The 20598-nt window shown below is 58.8% G+C and overlaps 1 protein-coding gene across 10 annotated transcripts in view; it reads left to right on the plus strand.

The window, feature by feature from the left end:
- The window catches only part of CACNA1C (calcium voltage-gated channel subunit alpha1 C), a 474002-nt gene that overhangs the window by 275324 nt on the left and 178080 nt on the right, over positions 1 to 20598 (plus strand). For all 10 annotated transcript variants that reach the window (XM_082636564.1, XM_082636557.1, XM_082636560.1 and 7 more), the window contains exon 4: positions 14261 to 14400. In XM_082636564.1, the coding sequence (XP_082492690.1) occupies positions 14261 to 14400 (140 nt within the window). The remainder of the gene's footprint in view (positions 1 to 14260; positions 14401 to 20598) is intronic.

Raw genomic sequence — 20598 nt, forward strand, 5'->3', positions numbered from 1 at the left:
TGGTCGTCATGGTGGTAACCAGCTTGTAACCGGCGTGACGGGGACGTCTCTCGGGCACCGGGACCCGGGGTCTGTCTATGACCCCAGCATTCCCCGTCTACCGTAGGATTTCTATCCGCAAGTCAGAGGCAGCAAGCACAGTAACAGCAAACATGGAGACCGTGTTTGGGGAGGTTTTTGCCCACCTGGCACCGCGAGAACACGAGCTGGGAGCTGAAACTCCCTCCTCACGTCACATCCTTCCAGCAGAGGATGTGGCGGCATGGGGACTGTACTTAGGCCATCGCTGCCCTCATGGGCTCCACCATTGGGGGAGGGGACCAAGCCCTCCACGCTTTCCCCTCACTCGGGATGTTGGCCCTTCCTGGGTAACTGGGCTCCCTCTGTGGGTCCGCACAGGTCAGGAGACGCCCCATCCACACCCGCACGGGCTGGGGTGCGTTCACCAGCATCACAGGTGGATGCTCACGGCTCTGTGTTTTTCCATTTTCAGTGGGTCTGCACACCTTTTAAGCAATTTGCAAGAAATAGCCAATTAGCTGAACTGCTGTGTGACCCTGTGGACGCTGCCCGTCCCTCAGGTGGAGGGAGAAGGTCTGAGAGGGACGGAGGGGGAGCCGGGGGCTGATGGCTGGAGGGGCAGAGGGGCCGCGAGAGAAAGGGGGGTGGGAGGGTGGGAGGGAGGCAGAGGCCCGGGGCGGGGGCACCGGCTACTTTCACCTGCGTGAGACAGATTCGCTTCTTCCTCCCTGGATGTTTGGAGTCTTGGCTAAAAATGCCTCAAGGGAATGGTGTCTTGGGGACAGGGAGATGCAGAGGGTGGTGGCACTCTAGGAGGCTCGGGCGGGGAGCTGTGCCCACGTGCGGGGGGTGAGTCCTGTGCGGAGTGAGGCGCAGATCCCAGGCCCCCAGGGCCGTGTGCTCTCAGGCTGGAGAGGCTCCAGCGTCTAACAGCTGCCTCTTCCCCTCACCGTCAAAGGAGGAAGGGCATCCCTGATGGAAGGGGTCCTCCCGACACCCCCAAAAGGAAAAGGAGCAGCATGGATGAGCGTCCGAGGGAGGAGCGTGGGGCACCAGGGCGCTGAGGGGCGCGTGGCACAGGCCCCGTGGCTCCAGGAGCACCCTCCACCCTGCCGCCGTCTCCCTCGTCTGGGGGCTCCAGGAGCCTCAGGGCCCCCGTGGGGCCCACCTCCTGCCTCCCGAGCAGGGCTCAGGCCTGCCTACTGCCCCTAACTCATCGTGAGATGACAGAAAGGTGTCCCCTCGTTTCCCTAGGAAATGGGGGACTCGGTGTCACCAAGACCCCTCCCAGCACTGATGTCTGGTCCTTTCTAGTGGTGCGTGAGCCCCAGAATCTCGGGAGCTGTGCGGGGCTGCCTGCTGGGGCCCTGTGCCCCCCGCTGCCGACCTCCAGGAGTCCCTCTGCACCTACCGCCTGCAGCCCCCCGAGGGCTGAGCCAGGTCAGCACAGGCGGAGGAGACAGGCACACGAGGCCCCGCCCCGTCCTGCTGCTGGGATCTGGGGGCACTTGAGGGTGACGCTGGAGACAACGTACGTTCAAAGCCTGCATTAAACAAAGATAAGGGAGGTTCTCAAATAATATGAGCAGTGCGATGACCACCTTGGACACACAGGGGAAGCGGGTTGGCCACAGATGACAAAACGTCAGCCACGGTCCCCCCGGGGTGGGGGGAAGGGATGGCGCACTTCTTCATTTTCCTTTTTTCACCTCAGAGTCGTCTTAAATGTCTAGGATGAATTTTGTTATCTTTGCGATAAGAAAGTAAAATGCTCAGGATCATAGGAAAGAAAGGGGCTCGGCGGAGAGAGGGTGTGAGGACACAGGGCCGACCCGCCCTCGGCCTCTGAGAGCTGTGACCAGAGCAGGGGCAGGGGAGCAGACACCTTGACGGCAACGTTCGCAGCCGCCCCTCCTCTGCAGCGCTACCCTTTTCACCTGTGTCATCACCGCCCACCCTGCCGCCAGCTCCGTAGTCCACTTCGAAGGCCTTGGTGATGGCTGAGAGGACAGGAAGCTGGATTATCCGAGGCCAGCGCCCAGGACAGACGGAGGTCACTCATTAAAGTCTCGGGAGGCTTGGGAATCACGTTATAATTTGGCGAGAGGGGTTTTACCTGCTCTGGTTTTCAGTGTGTCTCTCTGACTCGTGTTCTAGAAAGCATTTGTTTTGGGGACTGGAAAATGAGGTCAGTCCCTGTGGAAAAGTGGGGGGACCCAGGACGCCACGCAAGGCTGGGGGACAGGACACTGGGGAGAGCCAACCCGCATGGCTAATTTCAGATCCTTGTCAAATTCCAAGTGTCATCCATCAGTGAGCAGCAGAGATACAGCCTGTGACGATGTTGGGTTCGGGGCTGAGTCTAAATATAAGACAAGCGGTTGCCCAGGAAGTACCCGCGATCTGACCGAAGACAAGATGATGAAGTTAATCTTGTCAGAAATAACCCAGCGCCGAGTGCAGGACTCGCCCAGGGGGTGAGGATGTGACCTTGAAGGAGATGCAGCCAACTCCACCTGAGCGCGGTCCCCGAACCCCCTCCCACAGGTGACCCGCAGGTGTGCGTGCCAGTGCACGGCCCCAGAGGCAGCCTGCCCGTTGCAGGGGAGCCCGACTCCACAGAGCTCTTCCTGGAACACAACATCGGCCCCCCATTTCTCTCAAGGAGGCCCCTCCTTCCTCCCACTTCTGGAGCCACATGGAGTCAGGGTGGCCCTTGCCAGGGACAGGCCTCGAGCCCAGATTTTCCCCAAGTGTGACGTGTACCTGGGTGGCATGTCGGACAATTTTAGGTAGCACATGGACAAACATTGTTAATGGTTTTACTGACATCCTTTATCATGGCAAGCGACACTCGTGATACTTCTGATTTAAAAACATTCCTTTCTAAATGTTCATATAAGAAAAGCGAGTTGATGGAAGGAAACAGTATTAAGTGAACAATATTATACATACATGGACGTGGCAAAAATGATGACGGTCTTGAGACATACTCTCTGGGCCCCTCTGGCCGGCGTCCCCTTCCTGAACCCTCAGCCTCTGTTCTCTGATCATGGATTTCATGGAACCATCACAGCTTCACCCTCACAGCTCGTTTCTCAAACCCACGCCTTCAGCACCGACCCGCCGATGTCTCCAATCACCTTCGTTGTCTCAGATGCCAAGGATTTCAGAACCACGGGGGGGTCGGGAGCAGAACATTTAAGTATTTCCCATTTAACGTGTTCACGTGCACTTGCCCTCGGTTCTTACGGAGTCTTGATAGGAAGGTATTATCTCCACTTTATAGCCCAGGAAAAGTTCCAGTGATTTGGCCAAGGTGCCGTCGGTGTGGAAGACCTAAAGTTTAAAACTCAGATTTGTCAGCCTTAAGGAATCCTAGCTGGACACGGACGGCAGAGGGGTGCAGGGCCTCTGGGCAAACCCGTATCTGGTGGATGAAGAAATCGCAGTCCAGAGTGCGGGTGATGTGGCCAACCTCTGCGTGGCATCCGACCCCATTCTGCCAGTCTGCCTGAAGTCCTGATGTCATGTTTGAAAGCCCCCTGTCCCCCACCCGCCTCCTAGCATCACCCGCCTCTGCCGTGGCCGCTTCTCCCCCGTGGCCCCATCCCGCTCCGGTTCACACTGTCAGAGCCCCACTCCCGGCTGCTGCAGGGTCTCCAACTCCACTTCAGGGCTGCAGGAGAGAGCCTCAGTGGGGCTAGACCCGTGACTGGCTTACAGCCTGTCTACAGCGTCCCCCCACACGTGGGGACGGGTGTGACCAGGAACTGGAGGAGAGTGCGGGGTCTGCTCTGTAGCCACATGTCCACACGCCGTCAGTGGGAAGTGGGGGCCCTGGGCCAGGCAAGTGCTCCATGTCAAACCCTTGAAGAACGCCACTGGCTCTCGACAAAAATCAGATGTTCAGTGTGGCCCCAGCCAAGCCCCAGTGCAGAGGTGCCAGGTGAAGGGGTCTGTCCATCCTGTTACCCCAAACAGTGGGGAAAACGTGAGTCCTGGCTCCCTGCTCCCTAGCTGCAGGGCGTTGTAGAGGTTACCCAGCCTCTCCCACCAGCGTCCTCTTGTGCATAATGGAGAGAACATTCTTTATTCATCATGCGGTTACTGTTAAGATTAGAGTTGATGCATCCAGGCTCCGACTCGGCCGTTAATGGCAGCTGTGATGGAAGAGAAGGAGGAGACGGTGGTGGTGGTGATGGTAATGTGATGATGGTGATGGTGGTGGAGGAGATGGTCGTGATGGTGATGAGTGTTGAGGAGACAGTGGTGATGGTGATGGGGGTGGAGGAGACGGTGGTGATGGTGATGGGGGTGGAGGAGATGGTCGTGATGGTGATGGGGGTGGGGGACATGGTGGTGATGGTGATGGGGGTGGAGGACATGGTGGTGATGGTGATGGGGGTGGAGGAGATGGTCGTGATGGTGATGGGGGTGGAGGACATGGTGGTGATGGTGATGGGGGTGGAGGAGATGGTCGTGATGGTGATGGGGGTGGGGGACATGGTGGTGATGGTGATGGGGGTGGAGGATATGGTGGTGGTGGTGATGGGGGTGGAGGACATGGTGGTGATGGTGATGGGGGTGGAGGAGACGGTGGTGATGGTGATGAGTGTTGAGGAGACAGTGGTGATGGTGATGGGGGTGGAGGAGATGGTGGTGATGGTGATGGGGGTGGAGGAGATGGTCGTGATGGTGATGGGGGTGGGGGACATGGTGGTGATGGTGATGGGGGTGGAGGAGATGGTCGTGATGGTGATGGGGGTGGGGGACATGGTGGTGATGGTGATGGGGGTGGAGGAGACGGTGGTGATGGTGATGGGGGTGGAGGAGATGGTCGTGATGGTGATGGGGGTGGGGGACATGGTGGTGATGGTGATGGGGTTGGAGGACATGGTGGTGATGGTGATGGGGTTGGAGGACATGGTGGTGATGGTGATGGGGGTGGAGGAGACGGTGGTGATGGTGATGAGTGTTGAGGAGACAGTGGTGATGGTGATGGGGGTGGAGGAGACGGTGGTGATGGTGATGGGGGTGGAGGACATGGTGGTGATGGTGATGGGGGTGGGGGACATGGTGGTGATGGTGATGGGGGTGGAGGACATGGTGGTGATGGTGATGGGGGTGGAGGAGATGGTCGTGATGGTGATGGGGGTGGAGGACATGGTGGTGATGGTGATGGGGGTGGAGGACATGGTGGTGATGGTGATGGGGGTGGAGGAGATGGTCGTGATGGTGATGGGGGTGGGGGACATGGTGGTGATGGTGATGGGGTTGGAGGACATGGTGGTGATGGTGATGGGGGTGGAGGAGATGGTCGTGATGGTGATGGGGGTGGAGGACATGGTGGTGATGGTGATGGGGGTGGAGGAGATGGTCGTGATGGTGATGGGGGTGGGGGACATGGTGGTGATGGTGATGGGGGTGGAGGAGATGGTGGTGATGGTGATGGGGGTGGAGGAGATGGTCGTGATGGTGATGGGGGTGGGGGACATGGTGGTGATGGTGATGGGGTTGGAGGACATGGTGGTGATGGTGATGGGGGTGGAGGAGATGGTCGTGATGGTGATGGGGTTGGAGGACATGGTCGTGATGGTGATGGGGGTGGAGGACATGGTGGTGATGGTGATGGGGGTGGAGGACATGGTGGTGATGGTGATGGGGGTGGAGGAGATGGTCGTGATGGTGATGGGGGTGGGGGACATGGTGGTGATGGTGATGGGGTTGGAGGACATGGTGGTGATGGTGATGGGGGTGGAGGAGATGGTCGTGATGGTGATGGGGGTGGTGTGAGGAGGAAAAGAAAGTGGGGTGAGAGAAGTAGAGGAGAAGAAATCACCTGCCTTCCTGCTTCACGAAGTGGTCGTGACACTCACCGCAAAACGGAAGGCTCCTCTAGACTGTAACGTCCCACCCCTTGCGCTCTCGCTGTGGACCTGACCCCAGGTCCTCGACCCTCCTGAACCCACGCTCTCGCTCCCGAAGGGCACTGCTGTCGTCGGTCACCTCGTCCAGGCCACTGAAATAAGTCGCTTCAGGAGGCAAAGCACTGTGGGGTTCCCAGAGCCTCCAGGGAAAGGTTTGCCGCTGGGGGGCTGGGGTCCCTTAGGCTGTGGATCCAGGGCTGAGGGTTGGGGCCAGGAGCATTCAGAAGGCACGGAACCTGGCAAACAGGCTCAGAGAAGTTTCTGGTTTGGTTGTGAAGTTGTGTCAATAATAGAAAACAGATGTGAGGCCTCGGACTCCAGTTTGTGTTGAAGTCAAGAGGCTCAGAAGTAGCTCGAAAGTGGGTCATGCTACCTGCTGAGGGTCCTGGGGGCCCGTGTGGGCAGGAGGGAAGAGGGGACGGGCAGAGGGCTGGTGCTGTGGGCGCTGGAGAGCGGCCCAGGCGGGACCTCTGGGGACACACAGAGCTGCCTGGAGGGGGCATGAGCCCCACAGACGCCTGCGGAACCCCCGCTGCACCTGCTGCAGAGCCAGGGGCGGAGCTGGGGTCCGTGCTAGGTGCAGAGCTGGGGGCCATGCTCGATGCAGAGCCGCGATGGCAGCTGAGCCATCCCAGTGCGGACTGTGACTCCTAATCCCCAAGTCGCCGGAGTCGTGTCACTTCCCACTTTCCTGGTGACAAGGCCGCAGTTGGGAAGGTTACGCGGCTCGTCACGGGGAAACAGCTTGACTCCAAAGCCCTTTCCCTCTGTCCTTTCGCCCTCCAATTAAAGACACCTCCTGACCAAGGTGACAAAGAGGCCTGCTCCCGCCCTGCAGGCCTCTGTCCCCAAGGGGAGGAGCTTGCAGAAAACACACACATTGTCCTAAGTGCTAGAATCGTGTCTGCAGAGGGTCCTGCACTGGGCGGAGGGCCATGGGGGGCCGGGGAGGGTAAGGCGTCCAGACCAGGGGAGGAGCAGGCCTCGCAGGTGGAGAAAGGCCAGCCTGGCAGGGTTGCCCTCACCACCCATCTGGGTTGGGTGCAGTGAGCCTTCTGGTGTGGCTGGAGCACAGGCTGCTGGCCGGACATGGGGCCAGAGGGACGAGTGGGTTCCACTGGGACCCGGGAGCCAGGCCGTGGAGGCGAGACTCCATCCCAGGCCCGGGGCGGGGGTAGCACGGGAGGAGGTGGTTAGGCCGAGAATCAGCCTGGATGCCAATGAGGCCAGTCAGGAAGCTGCCTTAACACCCAAACAGTGATGGGGGCGGGAGGAGGACAAGCCGTGGAGACAGGCAGAAAAGGGGGTCTGTTCCCCTGTGCCATGTGCTGGTCTGCTTCCTCGCAAGAAGGTGGACATTTAGGAGAGAGTTTTCAGGCCACTGCCGCATCCATTTGGGAGACCACACACTAGCCACAGGTCATTAAGCAAATGCCCCCTTGTCTCCAGAAGCACTTCAGCTCTGAGTGGGAATACCTGTCACCACTCTGCTCCGTTACCCAAAGCAAAGGTGATGTCCCGGAGCCAGTGACGTCCTGGGAGAGAGGGGACTGGCCGCGCCCTGACAGCCTGTGCTGCCCACTGGCAGGATGGCGGCCCTCGAGCCGCAGGGGAGGGGCACGTGGCCACCCGTGAACTCCAAGGGGCGGCTCAGCAGCCCGTGACGACGGTGCAGGACACCACCGAGCACGCAGGCAGGCCAGGTCTGCCCTGGGGGCTGAGAGCTGAGAACCAGCCCAGGAAGGGGCCCCGGGGACGGGCTGGCAAAGGGCAGGCCAGCACCTGGACATCTGAGCCGCCCGCTTGACCCTCCTTGGGGGGCAAGGCCAGCCTCCAGAGGAGACGTGAGCTGAGGGTCTCACAAGTGGATGAGTCACGGCCACCTGGCGTCACAGGTGAGGGCAGGGCAAGCTCTGCAGGAGGAGAGCCTCCGGTTCTTTCGGCTGATCCCCTGTGACCAGTGACCTGGCAGAGTTTCAGCCTCCGGGGCCACCAGCCTCGACAAACACGTGCCTGTTCTTTCCGAGGCTGCTTTGCTCTTAGGTATCCCGTGGTGTGTCCGGCCCCTTCATCCTTTACAGGAGCCCTGGGTGTTAAGGCCAGACCGCCTGAACCACCATAAGGCCCTTGGGAAGGGCTTGCCTTGAAAAATTGTGAAGTTGAAGGCGTTGTCTTCAGCCGCCTCCCACCTCCCCGCCCACCCCCTCGTCCCCCATCCCAGGGCCCCAGCCTTCCACCAGCTCTCTCGGCAAACGGCTGTGCTGGTGATTTCCTGACAAATGATCCCGGGGACGGGGTAGCTGATACAGGTTCAACCGTGGCCTCAGGTAGCTTTAGATGAAAGACCCTTGATGGTTAGAAAATCTTTAACATCCAAAGGAATGCTTCCTTTTTTTTTTTCCTTTGTGAGAAAATAAATATAACAAAATTTGCCATTCTAACCATTTTAAAGTGTACACTTGAGTGACATAAATTACACTCACAATGTGGTGCAGCCGTCACCGCTGTTTCCGCAGTTTTTCATTCTCCGAAACAGTTCCCTCCTCCTCCATCCCTGGGAACATCTAATCTACACTTTCCATGAATTGGCCCGTTCTGGGTGTTTCACAGAAGTGGAATCATACATCTCTGTCCTTTTAGGACTGGCTTCTCTCTCTTAGCCCAGTGTTTTCAGGGCTCACCCGTGTTGCAGCGCGTGTCAGAACTTTATTCCTTTTCAGGGCTGACTAGTATCCTTCTGTGCGTGTACTCACCACATCCTGTGTACTCCTTCAGCCGCTGAGGGAAGGCAAGCTCTCTGAGTGTGAATTTCCACAGCTGGTCTGTTACAGAGCAGGTACCTGCTGTTTAACACAGACGGTGGGCATCGCCCAGCTGCACCACACGTGTGTGTGTGTGCGCGTGTGCAGAAACACGCGTACTTGAAGAGACAGGAGCATGCAGACGTGAACAGACCTGGCAGGCGCTCCCTGATGGCCTGGTCCAGGGAGCTCTCCCCTGGCACCGTCTTCCCTTACCAGGAGGGAATGTTGTGTTCTCCCAAAGCACACACATTAATAGTCTCGTTAATGAAGGATTTTTCATTATCAAACCTGTCTGTGTTTATAGGGCTCCTCAAAACAGCAAGGACAGGAACTCTCTGTTCCTCTCCACATTTGGGAATCTGATGGTGCCTTGTGCAGAGCTGCACACAGACCAGGGACGAGCTTGACAGAGAACTCTGCAGAGGCTTTGGAGTCATCTACCACTTTGGAAGTGGTATTCCAAGTTCTAAGAAAACCAGGAAAAAAAAAAAGCACTCATTCCTCTTCTCAAATAAAATCTAAGGCAGAACCCAGAATAGAAAGCCAACAGGAGTCACCCAGACTGTTCAGGAAGAGATGGCTGCGTCTTTTTTCTGTGTGTTCTCTGTCCACACCCCATCCTGTGGGTTCCCCAGACTTGATTCAGCTGTGTAGGGTCCTCGGGTTAAAGTGGCCGCGCTCTGGTTCAAGGCGGGGGCAGGGGGGAAGCCCCACCATGTCAGCCTCCCCCCGACCTGTACCCGCTCCCAAAGCAGCCCTGGGGAGCCCAGGGCTCTCAGCAGCATTGTGGTTTTTTTGTTTTGTTTTGTTTTTTTCATGCTTAACTAACTCTTCTACCGATGAGAAACAGACCAGGGAGGTAACGTGATTTCCCAAAGACACAGAGCCATTCAGTGTCAGAATCAAGATTGTTACCATCCACAGATAACTGAGTCTGCCGTGAGGAGGCTTACAACGCGGTTGAAGGGCAGGATGTGTGGACGTGAGGAGAGCGGGAAGCTCCGACGGCCTGTGCCCACCAGGGCCGCACCAGCCCACAGGCATCGCGAGACCTCGTGACCCCTGGGAACCGAGGCGCCCCCTCCTCTGAATCCCCTCAGTGGGTCAGACCTGGGAGTGGATGTGGGCCCGGGTGCCAGTGGCGGCCCTAAGGAGAGAGCAGGGAGAGGGGAGGGATGGGGACACGGTGACAAGGAAAGGACACATGGGCGGGCGGGGTTGGAGAATATTGTGGGGGGGGGGAAGGGGAGGGGCTGGGAAGGGGAAGAGATGGAGCCACTTGAGCGGCGACGTCCCCACTCCAGTCCTTGGGAGCCCTGGGCGTCCCCTGTCCCCCCACCCCCGCAGTTGCGCATGGCTGCGTCTGGCGCGTCCCAGGCTTGTCCTCGCGCCTCCTCCAGCCTTTTCAACCTCGACCCACAGTGGGGCCTGGAATCAGGCTGCCCCAGGGTGGCTTCCAGAGTTGCCGGGGTTCCCGAGATCACAGAAACGGCAGGTCCCGTGCTGGACCTTGGTTCGTTCTCAGGGCTCTGGGACCCCCAGAACCAGGCCTGGGGAGGCTGTGAGGAATGTGAACCCATGAGGCCAGAGGCACCCGGACATCAGCCGGCCGGAGAAAGGCTTCCACAGCCGCACTGTTCTCCACCCCCGGACGTTTCTATGACAACACACAGTGTTTTGAAAGGATGACCAAGCTGTTTCACTTGTTTATGTTTTCTTGTTTGTTTTTTTTTGTTTTGAAGAGAGGGTTGGAATTAATTCTCTAAGGACACCCATGCCTCTAACGTTAGAGTGAATACAGCGCTGCTCCCAGGAGCGGTGCTACACACGTGCACACCCACGTTCACCCACCTCACAGGTGACTGTGCCCCACACTTGGTGACCACAGGCCCTTGCTCCTTCCCTGGGTTCTTGTCCAGACCTTTCTTCCTGGCTCCTGGGCCCTCTTCAGTTCAGTCCTCCTTGTACTGAGGAGTCTAACCCACTCGTGTTTTAGGGGGTCAGCGGGGCCCAGGAGGCAAAGAAACGAATGCACCCTGGGCATCGGGTCAGGAAGTCCAGCTCATCCTGCGTCCTGCACCTGTAAGGCCGTCCTCCCCGGCCTTATCTTATCAGTGTCCTAGTCTTTCTGCCAGGAGGTTACTTAGATAACCTCTGAGGTCCTTTTATCTCTCAGACCCCATGGCTTTAGTCAGGACCCTGTCACTTCTCCTGGGAGACAATTCCCAGGATGCGGAAATGCTCCCTTGGGCTGAGGTCATCCCGTAGGGGATGGACCCCAGCCTCAGCTCTCCTCCGGTCCACATGCTCTCCAGGGCCACCTCGTCCAGCTGCCCCTGCGAGCCCAGCTCCGTGCGAGCCCACCTCTATGTCCAAGTCCAGGAGCTCCGCCTTGAGTACAGAACGCTGACCCCTCCTCTCCCTCAAGGCCCCACTGCAGCGAGAGGGTCCTCCACCCACAGTCGCTGGGTTAGAAACCCGGGGGGGGGGCGCGCGCCCTTCTTTTCCTGCCTCTTCTCCAACCCCCACGTGCAGCCAGAAAGCAAATCACACGCCTTCTGTGTCCCAGGTCCCCCTGCTTATCTCCAGTCCCCCGTCTCGGCCTCGGCTCAGGCCTCCACGATCTCTGCGTGGGCCACCCCCGCCCGATTGCCCAATCGTGACAGCCCCAGACAGCAGCGCACATCACAGCAGGGCCGCCGTCTCCTCAGAACGGAAGCCAAAGGTCCAGGCCTGGCCCCAGAGCCCCCGGTCCTCTTGCTCCGGCCCACCTCTCCAGCCCGTCCCCTCCCGGCCTCTCTCCAGCCACGGCCTCCACACTTCCCCCCTTTACCTCTCTCTCCACCGGATGCCTGACCCACCCACTTCAGCTGACAGCTCTCCATCCTCCGAGCCTTCCCTCCAGGGCACGGCTTACCTGCTGTACTGGACTCTGTCCATCTGTCCCCGTTGTCCCCAGAGCTCCTGGAGGTCAGTTTCTGAGCCCTTTCTCTTGAATCTCCAGCACATAAACATGTCCGTGAACGGTTGAGTGAAGGACTCGCTGCCATGTCCGTGGTTCCTTCTGGTCTCCACCTGTTATGTCACATGGTGTGGATTAGGGAGTGGGCCTTATGGGGGAAACTTACAAAGGCCGAGGGTCAACAAGAGAAGACACACGTCCCCGGGTCCTCCATCTCACCGGAGGTGCACCGGGTCTAGGACACCGCCGGGGCTGCAGTGTGGGCCTGCACGGCTGTGGAGGGACCCAGGACCCCTCCTCCCCCAGGACTTTCTCTTTTCATAGAGGAATCAGGAAGGGAAGGCATCCTAGCGGACGAGGGAGTAAACACACTGCTTGGTGCCAGGCAGGCGGGGCTGGGAGCGCAGCTGTTTAAGGAGTTGTCTGAGATGCTGGCCTCCCAGCACACAGGACACTCGGAGCCCTGGGGTATGGCTGTCCTCCCTGCCGTGGGGAAGGGCTATTCCGAGCTGGGTTGCTACCTGTCCCAGAAAGCTCGCTGTGCAAACAGCCCAGAGGGGTCTCCTGCATCACTGTCCAATGACTCAGCTGGCTGTGCCTCACCGGTAATGTGTGACTGGATGGAGGGATGGTGGGATGAAGGCCTCTAGCACACAGGTGAACACGTGAAAGCCCCTGACACAAATGGGTACCCAGCTTACGTGTGTTTCCCTTCTCATCCCTGCTCCAACTTTGTGAATTTCTGCAGAGGTTTCTGGGTGTGCAGAGGAGGTGGCCCTGTCATCTGGGGCTAAACGTGGACGCTTGAAAGGTCTTGGGGGCGGGGGCTGAGTGGCTGGACAGCTCACCTTCCACAGTCGTCCTCAGGTATGTCGCGCCCTTTTGGAACATGCATTCCCCTTCAACACGGTCCTGATGTACATTTTTATCCAACATCACCTACTTTTTAAAGACCAGAGGTCCTACGCACTGTGGTTTGTTCCTGGGTCTCAGACCCCTGGGAAGCCACGTCCCAGACCAACTTCAAGATGACAGAATGGGTGGGAGGTAAGGACAAGCCTGCCTCGGACATGCTGGTGGAGTCCCACCTCCATCCCCTTCCCATGGTTACCGCTTGTCTGGGCCTTCCTCAGCACATGGACCAGTGGTTCTTAAACTTCAGGTGCTTCAGAGACACCCAGGAATGGTCTGGAATGTGCACTTCCAGGCTCCATAGCCAGAAGGTCTCCTCCAGTAGGTCTGGGCGGGGCCCTGGGTTCTTCCCTTTTTAACTTTGTGTCCCCAAACTTCATCCTGAGCTGGGCTGGGTGAGGCCAGCACGCGCTCAACATCGCGGGGGTCAGGGAGGGTGGGCAGAGCAGATGGGCCGAGCACGGGGGGTGTTGGGACCAACCTGACCTCCCTGCAGGGCTCCCCATCAGGGCCCCAGTGCCCCAGGCCTCAGAGCACCCCGTCCCAGCAGGGTGGGCGGCAGGCCGTATGCCTTCTAGGGATACAGTGGGCGTGGGACCTGGGGTCTTCAGTGAGCCCCTCCTGACCTGCGGAGGAGGGGAAGCCGGGTCTGGGGTCTGAGGTGGGAGCTTCCTGGAGGCTCCCGCGGAGACGAGTGCGAAGCATCAGTGTGTGAAGGCCACGGCCGCCTCTGCCTGCGGGGCCTTGAAGGCTGTGCGCCGGGGACAGCGTGGGAGAGCGGTGGAGGGTGGGGGTGCCGGTGAATCAGCCCTGAGTCGGCTCTAACCAGCCGGAGTCAGTCCTGCCGAGCGTGGGCTCCAGGGACAGGGCCGCATCCCACAGCAGAGCCCTCTTGGAGAGGACAGAGTGCGGGGAGGGGAGGAGCCACCACCCCTCCGCCACCCAGCGCCGCCCTCCGCCACCCAGTGCCCGCCCTCCGCCACCCAGTGCCGCCCTCCGCCACCCAGTGCCCGCCCTCATCCTGGAAACGCTGGGGTCCCTGCTGACCTGGTCTTGCTCTTTGGACAGAGAGTTCTAGTTCCTCAAGGAAGAGGGCTCGCCCAGGTCGGGGTCAGCGCACGTGGGCAGCTGCCTCTGTTTCAGCGGCTGGCGGGGGTTGCCACGCTCTGCTTCTTGGTGGCTGGGTGTCAGAGACCCCGGCTGTGGCTTCAGGGTTTGTGACTCAGAACTGTGGCCCTTTCCCTGCACTTCTGTCTCAGCCCTTTCTCAGCACCAGCTCCCGTCCCGGCATCCTTGGGCCCCCTCTAGATAAGGCATCGTGAGTTCTCTTCTGAGAAGTACAGGGAACTGCTCACTGATGAACTAAGATGTTTCTCAAAGATGTGCGAATTTTCACCACCCTGATTTCTGCATTTTAACATTTGAAGACTAAAAACCCGCTTCCTGCCCAGTGGATCGGAGCTCTCCTGTGGGATGGGCCATGGGGCTCGGGATGTGGCCTGGGGGGTCCCCCTGATCCGACCGTGGAGGGGCCCCCTTCTCCTCCACCACCTTGGGGGACCTGCTGGGTCAGAACTTTCCAAATCCCCAGTCTAATGACTTCTTCTCTCTCTTCTACTTGTGTTTCCTAGGAACGGGTGGAGTATCTCTTTCTCATCATTTTTACTGTGGAAGCGTTTTTAAAGGTCGTAGCCTATGGGCTGCTCTTTCACCCCAATGCTTATCTCCGCAACGGCTGGAACTTGCTGGATTTTATCATTGTGGTTGTTGGGTGAGTACAGCCACCCCTCCCCCACCCTCCGCCGCCCTCACCCAGTGCCGGCCCCTTCCCATCCGTATCTGTGTCTCTGGTCACAAGGGCCCTGGGCTTCAGGCCAGACGAGAGGATCTATTAAAAATCACTTCGGATTCAGACTGTCTCCAAAGGGAGAGGAGCTGTCACCTGGAACAGCCCCGGCCACTGCTCCCACCTGCACACGCGTGCACACGCACACATGCGCACACGCACACGCGTGCGCACAGGTGAATCCGAGGCCTTCTGGTGGAGCCCAGGGGCCTCTGTGCAGCCAAGGAGACGCCCCAGCTGTAGGTCTTTTACTCCCTCTGGGCCTCACCTGGCTCAGCAGCCCCTGGACGTCTCCCCTGCAGTGTGGCCGAGTGCGTCTGGTTGGGCTGGACGGAAGGGTGGCTGGCACCCGGGAGCCGGGACACCCACCTGCACCTCTGCAGGGTCCTGGCTCGGTGGCTGCTGGGACCGGACAATGGGACTAGGAAGGGCCGAGGGCACGGGGCCAGACGCACTTCCCCGGACACGCTGCTGTGCTGTAGAGGCCAACTCAGCCTACGCTCAGAAACAAAGCGGCGTCAGGAAGCTTCAGGAAACCCTGGAAGTGACGATCTCCTTATCAAGGCATCAGTAACTTCAGGAAAAGATTCTCTGCGGAATGTTTGTACAAAGAGACCCGCACGCGCCACGAGAGACACAACTGACCGGGCTCCAGTCACTCATCCGTCTGTGGAGGGCAGGGTGCCCGAGCCTCAGGGCTGACCTGGCGCTACTTCAAGCCCACCTGCCGTTCACTCCCTTGCTGTCCCCACAGCCTCCGGGGTCAGGTCAGCGTGGCATTAGGCTCCTACCCCAGGGGGCCCTTCCCAGCCGCCCCGGGAGGATGTTGCCCTGGTGGCTTCCCCAGAGCGTGCCCTGCTCAGAGCCTCGTGGGCGCCCGGCCTTTCCTGCAGGAAGTGACGGAGCAAATCAGGGCCATTTGGGAGCGAGTCCCTGTCTCCGGACATCTGGAGCTGTTTCCGAGTTTTCGCCGCCGTCTTTTTTTGCCTGGCCGAGCAGGACACACTTTGCATTAACATCAGGGACACTTGGAGGCGTGAGGGACACGGAAGTGACTGGACTCGGCCACGTGCGGGTGTCAGGGTGAGGCTGCAGCTGTGCGAGAGAGTTGCTGCTTCTGTTCACTCCAGGATAAACAGAGTGGCTGACAAACGCCTTGAGCGAACTCCACAAACCGTGGCAAAGTCCTTTAACGTGCTTCTCCCTGATGCATCTCAATCCTTTTAAATTCAGCCTCTCCCCTCAAGGCCCGAGTCTCCTGGGAACCTTTCACACACTCACAGAAAGAGCCCAAGGAATGAGACCCGGTGCTTCTGGGGCCAACAGAGAGGACAGGCGCCTCTTGGGGCAGAGAAGCCGCGTCTTCTCCCGTCTGGGGGCTGAGTTGGCCGTGGTCTGTACGATGCTCTGCCCAGACGCGGCCGCACCTCTGCGTGGGGTGGAAGCAGGAGACACGGGTGGACCTCAGACAGGGGCCCGTCTCCCACTTGCATGGACCCGGCTCCTCCCGAAACTGCAGCAAGCAGACTGCGTGTGGGTCAGCCTGGTCCCCGCCACGTCTCCCCGGGCCCGGGCCGTCAGGCTGAGGAAGAGAGGGAGGCGTCCAGACTCGGCACTCTCCCAGAGTTGCCTCCATCGACTGTTGACGACACGGAGGCTACGATGCCAGCGCTGGCTCAGCTTGTGGTCCACCATGACCCTCTGGCTTTTTCCCGTTGATCTTGCACTCGGCCACATTCAGCACCTGGTTTCTCTTCTCCAAGGCGCTGGTCTTTGGGGCTCTCCATCCAGTCTAGACTCAGCCCATCCTTCTAACTCGGAAAACGACAAACCCCCATGGAGGGTGTGGCCCAACCACCTCTCTTCAGCTGTGCCCTCCCATCCCCACCCCTTACATGGCTGTGCCTTTGCTTCCTCGTGTCTCCTGGGAAATATCTGCTCCCCTCGGCCCCTCCTGGGCAGCCTCTGCCCTCCTGCAAACTAGAGGGAGTCTGCCTTGCTCTGGGGCAGGTGGGCTTGCCTGCCTGAGTGCCGGGCTGAGGGCTCCTCTCCCTTCTCTGCCTTGCACCCAGGAGGCCAGTGCCAAGGCATTGCCCTCCCCCGACATGCCCCATTCCTTCCAGAAGTGGAGGAGTCTCCTTGGAACAGTGGGGACATGGGGCTGCTGAATGGATATGGGAGGACTTCAGAGCCTCTGTGAGCTACTCCCCTCCACCCCCATCAGGCACCCAGGAACCCTCCCTCCGCCCCCACCAGGCACCCGGGAGCCCTCCCTCCGCCCCCGCCAGGCACCCGGGAGCCCTCCCTCCGCCCCCATCAGGCACCCAGGAACCCTCAGCAGATGCTCAGCCCGTCTACTCCAGCCTAAAGGGCCTCACTTTGTCTCCAGCTCCCTCCCAACATGGGGCCCTGCCTCTCGGCTCACAGGGCCTCTAGAGACCATCGTCCTCTCTGATAACCTCTAACGTCCGGCTAAGGACCTGCCAGACACACCGCCTGGAGAAGGTCCCTGGCCCTTAGGCACCGGTGGGCACCAAGCCGTGGTTTCGCCTCTACAAAGTGTGACTGAGGAGAAACACGCCGGCCCCCGCAAGCTGAGAACACCTCTGAGGCCCGTTCCTGAAATTTCTGGCCCTTCAGGGGTTAAAGGAGAGCATGGCTGTTCAATCTCTGTCCCCTTCCCTGAATAACATTTGTGAACATCTTGTACTTTGATAAGCGTGTTCCCTTCTTCCAGGAAGTTCTAGGAACCAAATCTGGTTTGGATTTGGAATGTTGTTCAACAGACTTGCAAACTGGTGTCCATGTCATCAGTTTCTGTGATCCAGGCTTCCATGGAAAGAACATTTCTCTGAAGAGAAAGGACCCCGCTTCCCCCACCCTGGAGACCTCTGCCTGGGATGGGAGGTGTCACCAGCTAACACATGGACCCGTCAAACTGCCAGGCTGGGGTGAAGGAATCACAGAACAGGCAGGACATCAGACGTGGTCTGGCCACAGAACCCACTGTGCAGACACAGCCTACTCGGGGTCCCCGCGTGGAAAACACACCAAAGGGAAGCCACTCATCCCTGGCCTCACTGCCCAAGAAGTCCCGAGGGTTCTCCGGAGCACGTTTTGCAAATCCGTTTAGACCAGGTGCCTCCGCTGGGCCTTGCCTGGCTCTAAGCTTCTGCTAAGTCCCCAGCTGCAGCTACCGCATTCCCAGACCCAGACCCCTGGGGCAGGAGTCATAGGAGCCCCAGCCTGCTCCTCAAGACCAGGCTGCCCAGGCCCGGTTCAGGTCTGGTCCCTGGGTGTCTTCCTTGGCCCCAGGCACGACCCAGTGCACTCTACTGACCATGAGTCAGTGGGACGTCTGTAGGTACAAAGACAAAGATGGTCCACGGGGCCCTTTCCCGTATTTTTCTCGGTTCCCACAAGTGGCCCAGGATCCCAAACTCCCATTCCTGTACATTCTCTGCATGTTCTAATCTCTCCCAAAACCTTTCCAAGGTGCCCCGTGTTCCCCACAATCCCTCCCCATTTCTGGTCTTAGGAAACATTTTCTGTAAAAGTCCAGATACCAGATTTCAGCTTTGCAGGCTTTGTCCCAACTGCTCAGCTCTGTCGAGAAAACATCAGTATGGAGCGGGGTGTCGCTGGATCCTCATCAGGTTTATTCCAGAGCAGGCAGCCCGGGGCTGCCCTAACCCCAGCACTGGTCCCTCCTTCTCTCTCTCATTCTCCCCGTGGGTCCTGCTGCCCTGGCCGTCTCTCAAGATACGGCCCCTCCCCTCCAAATGCTCGCAGGCCAGGAGAGGAGCCCTGCTTCCTCTTATTCTGCTTTCAGACCACCGCCCTCTCCTCCCTAAGCCCCTCCAATTCTTTTTTTTAAATTTATTTATTTTATTTATTTTATTTTTGGCTGCGTTGGGTCTTCGTTGCTGCGCGCAGGCTTTCTCTAGTTGCAGCGAGCAGGGGCTACTCTTTGTTGCGGTGCAGTCTTTTCATTGCGGTGGCTTCTCTTGCGGAGCACAGGCTCTAGGCGTGCGGGCTCAGTAGTTGTGGCTCGCGGGCTCTAGAGCGCAGGCTCAGTAGTTGTGGTGCACGGGCTTAGCTGCTCTGTGGCATGTGGGATCTTCCCAGACCAGGGCTTGAACCCCTGTCCCCTGCATTGGCAGGTGGATTTTCAACCACTGCGCCACCAGGCAAGCCCAACCCCTCCATTTCTGATGCTTGTGTCCTCAGACCCTCTACCCGCTGCTTCTCCAAGTCGTGGTCCTCCCACACCTTTGAGTCTCTCCTTGGCTGCGGAGACGTGAGCTCTTGGCCAGCTCCTCCTCTCCGTCACGCACTGTCCCGCCATCAGCCTCCCAAGCTTCTTGGTTCCTTGATGTCTTCTTCTTCCCCAGGGATCCTGACTCCGTCCTGTCTCAGCTGCCCACTCCCAGGGTCGAAGTCAGGATCCCCGCCATGACCGCGAGCCACATCCTCTCCATGATCTCAGACCAGCTTCCTACTCTCCAAAACATACCACCCATCCTTCCTGCTCCCTCCCTCCAGCGCTGGACTCCGACAGTCCCCTCCTCCTGCCCTGCGGTCATCTCTCACCTGTGTCTGCACTCAGCTTTTACTTCTCTCTTCATTTCCCTGCTCACTTGCAAAAGCACCAACTCCAACCCAGTCCGACCAGCTGGTACCTGAGCTGTGCCCTTGGAGCGGGTAGAGAAACGCACAGGGCTGAGCTGACGTGTCACTTCCCCTCATGACCACCTCCTCCCAGAGGCCCTGGGTGCCCGGAAACCCTACTGCACGGCCTGGCTCTGTTCACCCTCCCCCACTTTCTTCCCTGACCCTTTTATGCCTTTGCCTCACCCTTCAAGCTTCCAGGACGCCCTCCCCTTTAACATTCCAGCTGATGGCTTGCTACCTGATTTGCTGAGAAGAGAGGTGCAGTCAGGAGAGGACTTCTGTCTGTTCCCGCACCTGCATCTGAACCCACAATGCACCTCCCTCCCCGGGACCATGATGAACCGTCCTGGCTACTGGGCTCGTGCCCCTCTGCGGGCATCCTGCCCTCCTGCCCACCAGGGATACGACCCTTCCAGCCACTGTCCGCTCACTTCTTTACTGCCCATCGTCTGTCTCTATTAGATGATTTCATTTAAAAACAAGCAAAACGATTCCACACCCTCTTGCAGGAACTACCTTTTCTCTTCTCCTACCTTTTTCCAGCAAAATTCCTCCGGAGGGGTTGTTTGTATGGGACCCTCCCCTCCAGCTACGGTGGCCACTGAGCACTCACTTGAGATGCGCTGTATGTATAGAACACACAGCAGGTTTCAAAGATTTAGTGCAAAACAGAGAGGGACAAACATCTCACTAAAAACTCTATTACTGGGCTTCCCTGGTGGCCTGCCGACGCAGGGGATACGGGTTCGTGCCCCGGTCCGGGAAGATCCCACGTGCCGCGGAGTGGCTGGGCCCGTGAGCCATGGCCGCTGAGCCTGCGCGTCCGGAGCCTGTGCTCCGCAACGGGAGAGGCCACACAGTGAGAGGCCCGCGTACCGCAAACAAACAAACAAACAAACAAAAAACCAAACTCTTTATTACAGCTGAAGTGATCATTTTTTGGTTATGCTGGATTAAATAAAATCTATTATCACCGTCCATTTCGCCTGTTCCTTTTTCACTTTTTTAGTGTGGCTACTGGGAAATCTAACTTGCACACGCGGCCCACGTTTGTGCTTTGCACCGTTTCTGTTGGACGGAACCGTCTCGCACACTCCTCTGTCCTCTTGAACATGTGTCTGTTACCTTTGTCCCCATCACTCCAACGTGACAGGTGTTGCCAGGGTCTGAGGCCGGTGCTCAGTTTCCTGTCCTTGTGCCTGCGGCACCACATCGGTTTCTATGGCACCACTTGTTTGTGCGCAGGCTCAGATCAAAGCCAGGGGCTTGTCGGGAGGAGCTGGGATGTGGTGCCAGGGCACAGGGGCCAGGACGCTGGGAGGGCAGAGGAACGGGCCCTGGCGGCAGCCTCCACCTGCCTGACGCCCTGCCTGGGCCGCCACTGCCGCGAAGCCCGCTCGATGCCAGCACAGGGCGGGCGGGACCTGCCCTGAAGGGCTGTCATCCGAT

This window comes from Mesoplodon mirus, assembly GCF_964341445.2.
Source record: "Mesoplodon mirus genome assembly, chromosome: 11".
Classification (NCBI taxonomy): domain Eukaryota; kingdom Metazoa; phylum Chordata; class Mammalia; order Artiodactyla; family Ziphiidae; genus Mesoplodon; species Mesoplodon mirus.